This window comes from Gobio gobio (assembly GCF_949357685.1).
Source record: "Gobio gobio genome assembly, chromosome: 7".
Taxonomy (NCBI): domain Eukaryota; kingdom Metazoa; phylum Chordata; class Actinopteri; order Cypriniformes; family Gobionidae; genus Gobio; species Gobio gobio.
This window is the reverse complement of record NC_137103.1, coordinates 58141011-58150674: the sequence shown is the minus strand read 5'-3', so window position 1 is coordinate 58150674 and position 9664 is coordinate 58141011. Positions and strand designations below refer to the sequence as shown.

The 9664-nt window shown below is 45.7% G+C and overlaps 1 protein-coding gene across 1 annotated transcript in view; it reads right to left on the bottom strand.

The window, feature by feature from the left end:
• cog3 (component of oligomeric golgi complex 3) overlaps positions 1-9664 on the bottom strand; it is a 40843-nt gene continuing 31179 nt past the window's right edge. The window contains exons 19-23 of the mRNA XM_079821962.1: positions 9602-9664; positions 8852-8927; positions 8147-8274; positions 7939-8037; positions 1-864 (exon numbers count right to left, since the gene is read on the bottom strand). The exon at positions 9602-9664 is cut by the window's right edge and continues 72 nt beyond it. Coding sequence (XP_079678088.1) covers positions 838-864; positions 7939-8037; positions 8147-8274; positions 8852-8927; positions 9602-9664 — 393 coding nt within the window. The 3' untranslated portion in view covers positions 1-837. The remainder of the gene's footprint in view (positions 865-7938; positions 8038-8146; positions 8275-8851; positions 8928-9601) is intronic.

Below are 9664 nucleotides of genomic sequence, written 5' to 3'. Positions count from 1 at the left end.
ACAAATCAATTTTAGGGTATAATGTCAGTTTATTTGGCTCTCCTCACTTACAGAAATGAATTATATCTGTGTCTGAATAATTTTTAATGTACATCATACAAATAAAACAAATACAAAAACATTTATTAACACAAAAAAAAACTTTATTTTTATGATAATGACTCACATATGGAAAGTTCTTGATCCACGAATGTAAAATATTCAACATAAAAAAATCACTTTTATACACAATAACAGACGAGAACTAAAGCATTAAATCTGTCTGAATGATTTATAATGTAGAGGAGATGCAAATATTATGATTATAGCATCTGATTATTATTATACTGATCGAGAGACTGAGAAATCAACCAATAACAGCATCTCAATTATGTTTAATTTCTTCAATTTGCACGACGTAATGATCTAGTGTCAGAAGAACATCATCCGTATGATATTAATAAACAGCTCTTGAACATGATATTTGCGTTATGAAGGACAGATCGAGTTATGTTATGTGAGAGCTTTAATCCAGAATAAACGTGTCCCAAACGTGTCCGCTATTTCATTCATATCAAATATCATATCACACTTATAGAATAAAAGCCCAAAGCCAGAGAGGATCTTCCCAAACGACCTCTGAACCCCACCAGTCCTGATCAGAGCGAGGGAAATAATAAATATGTGCATCAGTTCATGCCCCAGCCTCACAGCGCCCCCTGGTGGACCCTGGCCTGCGTCCGCTCCTAGAGTCACACACACAGAGCGGTCAGTGGAGCGGCCACACACTGATCCAGAGTCAGTCTCCGGGTCGGCCGGACGGGTCAGGATGAAGGGAGGATTCCCGCTTTCCCAGAGCTACTTCACGGACAGCAGCAGATTGATCTGGACAGGAGAACAACAGTCAGTGGGTTTATCTGGAGCTCAGGACATCACTGGCTTATATACAGACAAGAGGACATTCAATAAATCAGAGATATTATTCAATTTAATTGATTAATTAATTAAATAATATATTTTACAAACTATTTATTTTTTACAAAAAAGCGGGTTTTTTTTGTATTAATATATTTTTACTAAAAATTGTATTTATTTACATGAAATATTTTTTCACTAAATTTGTATCTATTTTTATATAATGAAATAAAATATAATTTCAAATTTTTTCTTTGGAATAAATTTCGAATTGAAACTGGACAGTGTGTGATAGTGAACGTCCAGTGTGTGATAGTGAACGTCCAGTGTGTGATAGTGAACGTCCAGTGTGTGATAGTGAACGTCCAGTGTGTGATAGTGAACGTCCAGTGTGTGATAGTGAACGCCCAGTGTGTGATAGTGAACGTCCAGTGTGTGATAGTGAACGTCCAGTGTGTGTGATAGTGAACGTCCAGTGTGTGATAGTGAACTTCCAGTGTGTGTGATAGTGAACGTCCAGTGTGTGATAGTGAACGTCCAGTGTGTGAGAGTGAACGTCCAGTGTGTGATAGTGAACGTCCAGTGTGTGATAGTGAACGTCCAGTGTGTGATAGTGAACGTCCAGTGTGTGATAGTGAACGTCCAGTGTGTGATAGTGAACGTCCAGTGTGTGTGATAGTGAACGTCCAGTGTGTGATAGTGAACTTCCAGTGTGTGTGATAGTGAACGTCCAGTGTGTGATAGTGAACGTCCAGTGTGTGAGAGTGAACGTCCAGTGTGTGATAGTGAACGTCCAGTGTGTGATAGTGAACGTCCAGTGTGTGATAGTGAACGTCCAGTGTGTGAGAGTGAACGTCCAGTGTGTGATAGTGAACGTCCAGTGTGTGTGTGATAGTGAACGTCCAGTGTGTGTGTGATAGTGAACGTCCAGTGTGTGATAGTGAACGTCCAGTGTGTGATAGTGAACGTCCAGTGTGTGATAGTGAACGCCCAGTGTGTGATAGTGAACGTCCAGTGTGTGAGAGTGAACGTCCAGTGTGTGATAGTGATCGTCCAGTGTGTGATAGTGAACGTCCAGTGTGTGATAGTGAACGTCCAGTGTGTGATAGTGAACGCCCAGTGTGTGATAGTGAACGTCCAGTGTGTGATAGTGAACGTCCAGTGTGTGTGATAGTGAACGTCCAGTGTGTGAGAGTGAACGTCCAGTGTGTGATAGTGAACGTCCAGTGTGTGATAGTGAACGTCCAGTGTGTGAGAGTGAACGTCCAGTGTGTGATAGTGAACGTCCAGTGTGTGATAGTGAACGTCCAGTGTGTGATAGTGAACGTCCAGTGTGTGATAGTGAACGTCCAGTGTGTGATAGTGAACGTCCAGTGTGTGATAGTGAACGTCCAGTGTGTGTGATAGTGAACGTCCAGTGTGTGATAGTGAACGTCCAGTGTGTGATAGTGATCGTCCAGTGTGTGATAGTGAACGCCCAGTGTGTAATAGTGATCGTCCAGTGTGTGATAGTGAACGTCCAGTGTGTGAGAGTGAACGTCCAGTGTGTGTGATAGTGAACGTCCAGTGTGTGTGATAGTGAACGTCCAGTGTGTGATAGTGATCGTCCAGTGTGTGAGAGTGAACGTCCAGTGTGTGATAGTGAACGTCCAGTGTGTGATAGTGAACGTCCAGTGTGTGAGAGTGAACGTCCAGTGTGTGTGATAGTGAACGTCCAGTGTGTGATAGTGAACGTCCAGTGTGTGAGAGTGAACGTCCAGTGTGTGAGAGTGAACGTCCAGTGTGTGATAGTGATCGTCCAGTGTGTGATAGTGAACGTCCAGTGTGTGTGATAGTGAACGTCCAGTGTGTGTGATAGTGAACGTCCAGTGTGTGATAGTGAACTTCCAGTGTGTGTGATAGTGAACGTCCAGTGTGTGATAGTGAACGTCCAGTGTGTGAGAGTGAACGTCCAGTGTGTGATAGTGAACGTCCAGTGTGTGAGAGTGAACGTCCAGTGTGTGATAGTGAACGTCCAGTGTGTGATAGTGAACTTCCAGTGTGTGTGATAGTGAACGTCCAGTGTGTGATAGTGAACGTCCAGTGTGTGAGAGTGAACGTCCAGTGTGTGATAGTGAACGTCCAGTGTGTGATAGTGAACGTCCAGTGTGTGAGAGTGAACGTCCAGTGTGTGTGATAGTGAACGTCCAGTGTGTGATAGTGAACGTCCAGTGTGTGATAGTGAACGTCCAGTGTGTGATAGTGAACGCCCAGTGTGTGATAGTGAACGTCCAGTGTGTGATAGTGAACGTCCAGTGTGTGATAGTGAACGCCCAGTGTGTGATAGTGAACGTCCAGTGTGTGATAGTGAACGTCCAGTGTGTGAGAGTGAACGTCCAGTGTGTGATAGTGAACGTCCAGTGTGTGTGATAGTGAACGTCCAGTGTGTGTGATAGTGAACGTCCAGTGTGTGTGATAGTGAACGTCCAGTGTGTGTGATAGTGAACGTCCAGTGTGTGATAGTGAACGTCCAGTGTGTGAGAGTGAACGTCCAGTGTGTGATAGTGAACGTCCAGTGTGTGATAGTGAACGTCCAGTGTGTGATAGTGAACGTCCAGTGTGTGAGAGTGAACGTCCAGTGTGTGTGATAGTGAACGTCCAGTGTGTGTGATAGTGAACGTCCAGTGTGTGAGAGTGAACGTCCAGTGTGTGATAGTGAACGTCCAGTGTGTGATAGTGAACGTCCAGTGTGTGATAGTGAACGTCCAGTGTGTGAGAGTGAACGTCCAGTGTGTGATAGTGAACGTCCAGTGTGTGATAGTGAACGTCCAGTGTGTGATAGTGAACGTCCAGTGTGTGATAGTGAACGTCCAGTGTGTGTGATAGTGAACGTCCAGTGTGTGATAGTGAACGTCCAGTGTGTGAGAGTGAACGTCCAGTGTGTGATAGTGAACGTCCAGTGTGTGATAGTGAACGTCCAGTGTGTGAGAGTGAACGTCCAGTGTGTGTGATAGTGAACGTCCAGTGTGTGAGAGTGAACGTCCAGTGTGTGAGAGTGAACGTCCAGTGTGTGATAGTGAACGTCCAGTGTGTGAGAGTGAACGTCCAGTGTGTGATAGTGAACGTCCAGTGTGTGATAGTGAACGTCCAGTGTGTGATAGTGAACGTCCAGTGTGTGTGATAGTGAACGTCCAGTGTGTGATAGTGAACGTCCAGTGTGTGATAGTGAACGTCCAGTGTGTGATAGTGAACGTCCAGTGTGTGATAGTGAACGTCCAGTGTGTGATAGTGAACGTCCAGTGTGTGATAGTGAACGTCCAGTGTGTGTGATAGTGAACGTCCAATGTGTGATAGTGAACGTCCAGTGTGTGATAGTGAACGTCCAGTGTGTGATAGTGATCGTCCAGTGTGTGATAGTGAACGCCCAGTGTGTGATAGTGATCGTCCAGTGTGTGATAGTGAACGCCCAGTGTGTGATAGTGAACGTCCAGTGTGTGATAGTGAACGTCCAGTGTGTGATAGTGAACGCCCAGTGTGTGATAGTGAACGTCCAGTGTGTGAGAGTGAACGTCCAGTGTGTGTGATAGTGAACGTCCAATGTGTGATAGTGAACGTCCAGTGTGTGATAGTGATCGTCCAGTGTGTGATAGTGAACGCCCAGTGTGTGATAGTGATCGTCCAGTGTGTGATAGTGAACGCCCAGTGTGTGATAGTGAACGTCCAGTGTGTGATAGTGAACGTCCAGTGTGTGATAGTGAACGTCCAGTGTGTGTGTGATAGTGAACGTCCAGTGTGTGATAGTGAACGTCCAGTGTGTGATAGTGAACGTCCAGTGTGTGATAGTGAACGTCCAGTGTGTGATAGTGAACGCCCAGTGTGTGATAGTGAACGTCCAGTGTGTGATAGTGAACGTCCAGTGTGTGAGAGTGAACGTCCAGTGTGTGATAGTGATCGTCCAGTGTGTGATAGTGAACGCCCAGTGTGTGATAGTGAACGTCCAGTGTGTGATAGTGAACGTCCAGTGTGTGTGATAGTGAACGTCCAGTGTGTGATAGTGAACGTCCAGTGTGTGTGTGATAGTGAACGTCCAGTGTGTGATAGTGAACGTCCAGTGTGTGATAGTGAACGTCCAGTGTGTGATAGTGAACGTCCAGTGTGTGATAGTGAACGTCCAGTGTGTGATAGTGAACGTCCAGTGTGTGATAGTGAACGTCCAGTGTGTGATAGTGAACGCCCAGTGTGTGATAGTGAACGTCCAGTGTGTGAGAGTGAACGTCCAGTGTGTGATAGTGAACGTCCAGTGTGTGTGTGATAGTGAACGTCCAGTGTGTGATAGTGAACGTCCAGTGTGTGATAGTGAACGTCCAGTGTGTGATAGTGAACGTCCAGTGTGTGATAGTGAACGCCCAGTGTGTGATAGTGAACGTCCAGTGTGTGATAGTGAACGTCCAGTGTGTGTGATAGTGAACGTCCAATGTGTGATAGTGAACGTCCAGTGTGTGATAGTGAACGTCCAGTGTGTGATAGTGATCGTCCAGTGTGTGATAGTGAACGCCCAGTGTGTGATAGTGAACGTCCAGTGTGTGATAGTGAACGTCCAGTGTGTGATAGTGAACGCCCAGTGTGTGATAGTGAACGTCCAGTGTGTGAGAGTGAACGTCCAGTGTGTGATAGTGAACGTCCAGTGTGTGTGTGATAGTGAACGTCCAGTGTGTGATAGTGAACGTCCAGTGTGTGATAGTGAACGTCCAGTGTGTGATAGTGAACGCCCAGTGTGTGATAGTGAACGTCCAGTGTGTGATAGTGAACGTCCAGTGTGTGAGAGTGAACGTCCAGTGTGTGATAGTGATCGTCCAGTGTGTGATAGTGAACGCCCAGTGTGTGATAGTGAACGTCCAGTGTGTGATAGTGAACGTCCAGTGTGTGTGATAGTGAACGTCCAGTGTGTGATAGTGAACGTCCAGTGTGTGTGTGATAGTGAACGTCCAGTGTGTGATAGTGAACGTCCAGTGTGTGATAGTGAACGTCCAGTGTGTGATAGTGAACGTCCAGTGTGTGATAGTGAACGTCCAGTGTGTGATAGTGAACGCCCAGTGTGTGATAGTGAACGTCCAGTGTGTGAGAGTGAACGTCCAGTGTGTGATAGTGAACGTCCAGTGTGTGTGTGATAGTGAACGTCCAGTGTGTGATAGTGAACGTCCAGTGTGTGATAGTGAACGTCCAGTGTGTGATAGTGAACGCCCAGTGTGTGATAGTGAACGTCCAGTGTGTGAGAGTGAACGTCCAGTGTGTGATAGTGATCGTCCAGTGTGTGATAGTGAACGCCCAGTGTGTGATAGTGAACGTCCAGTGTGTGATAGTGAACGTCCAGTGTGTGTGATAGTGAACGTCCAGTGTGTGATAGTGAACGTCCAGTGTGTGTGTGATAGTGAACGTCCAGTGTGTGATAGTGAACGTCCAGTGTGTGATAGTGAACGTCCAGTGTGTGATAGTGAACGCCCAGTGTGTGATAGTGAACGTCCAGTGTGTGATAGTGAACGTCCAGTGTGTGTGATAGTGAACGTCCAATGTGTGATAGTGAACGTCCAGTGTGTGATAGTGAACGTCCAGTGTGTGATAGTGAACGTCCAGTGTGTGATAGTGAACGTCCAGTGTGTGAGATAGTGAACGCCCAGTGTGTAATAGTGAACGTCCAGTGTGTGATAGTGAACGTCCAGTGTGTGATAGTGAACGTCCAGTGTGTGATAGTGAACGTCCAGTGTGTGATAGTGAACGCCCAGTGTGTGATAGTGAACGTCCAGTGTGTGATAGTGAACGTCCAGTGTGTGTGATAGTGAACGTCCAATGTGTGATAGTGAACGTCCAGTGTGTAATAGTGAACGTCCAGTGTGTGATAGTGAACGTCCAGTGTGTGATAGTGAACGTCCAGTGTGTGATAGTGAACGCCCAGTGTGTAATAGTGAACGTCCAGTGTGTGATAGTGAACGTCCAGTGTGTGAGATAGTGAACGTCCAGTGTGTGATAGTGAACGTCCAGTGTGTGATAGTGAACGTCCAGTGTGTGTGATAGTGAACGTCCAGTGTGTGATAGTGAATGTCCAGTGTGTGATAGTGAACGTCCAGTGTGATAATGAACGTCCAGTGTGTGATAGTGAACGTCCAGTGTGTGAGAGTGAACGTCCAGTGTGTGATAGTGAATGTCCAGTGTGTGATAGTGAACGTCCAGTGTGTGATAGTGAACGTCCAGTGTGTGATAGTGAACGTCCAGTGTGTGAGAGTGAACGTCCAGTGTGTGATAGTGAATGTCCAGTGTGTGATAGTGAACGTCCAGTGTGATAATGAACGTCCAGTGTGTGATAGTGAACGTCCAGTGTGTGTGATAGTGAACGTCCAGTGTGTAATAGTGATCGTCCAGTGTGTAATAGTGAACGTCCAGTGTGATAGTGAACGTCCAGTGTGTGATAGTGAACGTCCAGTGTGTGATAGTGAACGTCCAGTGTGATAGTGAACGTCCAGTGTGTGATAGTGAACGTCCAGTGTGTGATAGTGAACGTCCAGTGTGTGATAGTGATCGTCCAGTGTGTGATAGTGAACGTTCAGTGTGTGATAGTGAACGTCCAGTGTGTGATAGTGAACGTCCAGTGTGTGATAGTGAACGTCCAGTGTGTGATAGTGAACGTCCAGTGTGTGATAGTGATCGTCCAGTGTGTGATAGTGAACGTCCAGTGTGTGATAGTGAACGTCCAGTGTGTGATAGTGATCGTCCAGTGTGTGATAGTGAACGTCCAGTGTGTGATAGTGAACGTCCAGTGTGATAGTGAACGTCCAGTGTGTGAGAGTGATCGTCCAGTGTGTAATAGTGAACGTCCAGTGTGTGTGATAGTGAACGTCCAGTGTGTGATAGTGAACGTCCAGTGTGTGATAGTGATCGTCCAGTGTGTGATAGTGAACGTCCAGTGTGATAGTGAACGTCCAGTGTGTGAGAGTGATCGTCCAGTGTGTAATAGTGAACGTCCAGTGTGATAGTGAACGTCCAGTGTGTGAGCGTGAATGCGGGGTCCAGCACCTGCTCCATGGAGGGACAGGCGATGATCTGCAGGTCCTCTCCGCTGTACTCCTCCTGCAGGAACGCCTGTAGCCGCTGGAACACCTGCTGGACGTTGTTCTGAAACGAGAGGGAATGCGTCACATCTCCTGCGCTTGACCCCGCCTCAACTTGACCAATCCTTCTAACTGAAACCCAGACTGGATGAGATTATCCAGTCGATGCTCACCCTGACCGGCTTGAACAGGATGAACTCTGTGTCCTTATTGGCCAGATACAAGGACAGGCTCTGTAAGGTGACGGGCAGCTTGTTCTTCAGCACCCGATACGTGGACATCACAACGTCATTGATTTTGGCTGAAAGTACAGAAAACACATCATCAAGACAACACACTCGGCTTAAGACTTCAGAAAGTTCATCAAGAGAAACTGAGCGGATTATTCCAGATGTTCTGAAGAGAAAGTCTGACGGGTTTGAGGACATTAGGAGAGGAAATGACCACAGGATTCTCATTAATGGGTGAACTGGCCCTTTAAAAGGGGCTATATGCAACTTTTCCCCAAAATAAACGTAACAATAGCCTTTTTATTTTACCATTTATGACTCAAACATCTCCTGATGAGCATACTGACACCTTGTCAGAAAATAAGAGCAGTTCTGTTTTTTGGCCACAGGTGTCAGTTGCAAGTTTAAATTTCAGAAAAACGCATAAAGCCCCTTTAAGAGATGGACCGACTGTTGATTTATTAAAAATATGACCAATTCTGTGACATTTATACAGTAAATACTGTTTTTATGAATGGATTCTGCGGTTCTGTCCATCACAGAAATCATAGAGCACTGATATTGAACTTAAGACTTTTTGATCCAATTGAAGACATTATTAAGACCTTAAATCGTGGACGGTCAAATTAAGACCAGTCAAACGCTCACCAGGCTGAGCCCAGGGCTGCTGCGAGAGGTTGTACGTCGGTCCTCCTTCAACAGCCATCGTTTTCAAAGCTCCTACCTGTGATCGATCACACACACACACACACACACACACACACACACACACACACACACACACACACACACACACACACACACACACACACACACACACACACACACACACACACACACACACACACACACACACACACGATTCAGAGAGGAGAGAGGCTTCATTTTAACCCACAAACCATTACATTAAGATCAGTTTTAAGCAGGGCTCTGAACCGGTTCAAGGAACGAAAATGAAAACCGGAAATGAACGAAATTAAGAGGAACAAAAACGAAAATTAAATCAAAATCAATTTGAATCGTTCTGAACAGAAACGTTCATTTGAAATGACCATTAACCGGTTAATAAGGTTATTTTATCGTTCTCTTTAATATTGTAATCTGGCAGTGGCCAATCAGGAATAGAGTAGTTCAGCATGTGATGTGACGGATCAAGCGAGAGTGAAATGTCATCTGTGAATCTAGGCTATAGCATCTATCAAACATTTGTCCTATAGTCTTTCAGATGGCCTTTATTCTGCGCATTAATTATTATAATGAGGAATATTGTGGCATGTTGGAAAACTCAAGATGGAGGCGCTTCAGAAACACAGAGAGAGAGGAACTAAATGCACCATTCGTGTTTGCACTCGACTTAAACGTGTTTGCCGACCCATAATGCATTGCGTGAGGCGTGACCTTGCTGAGGAAGTCCTCCAGGCCGCCCACGAACATGTGTGTCTGCTGCTGGATGAACTGCTC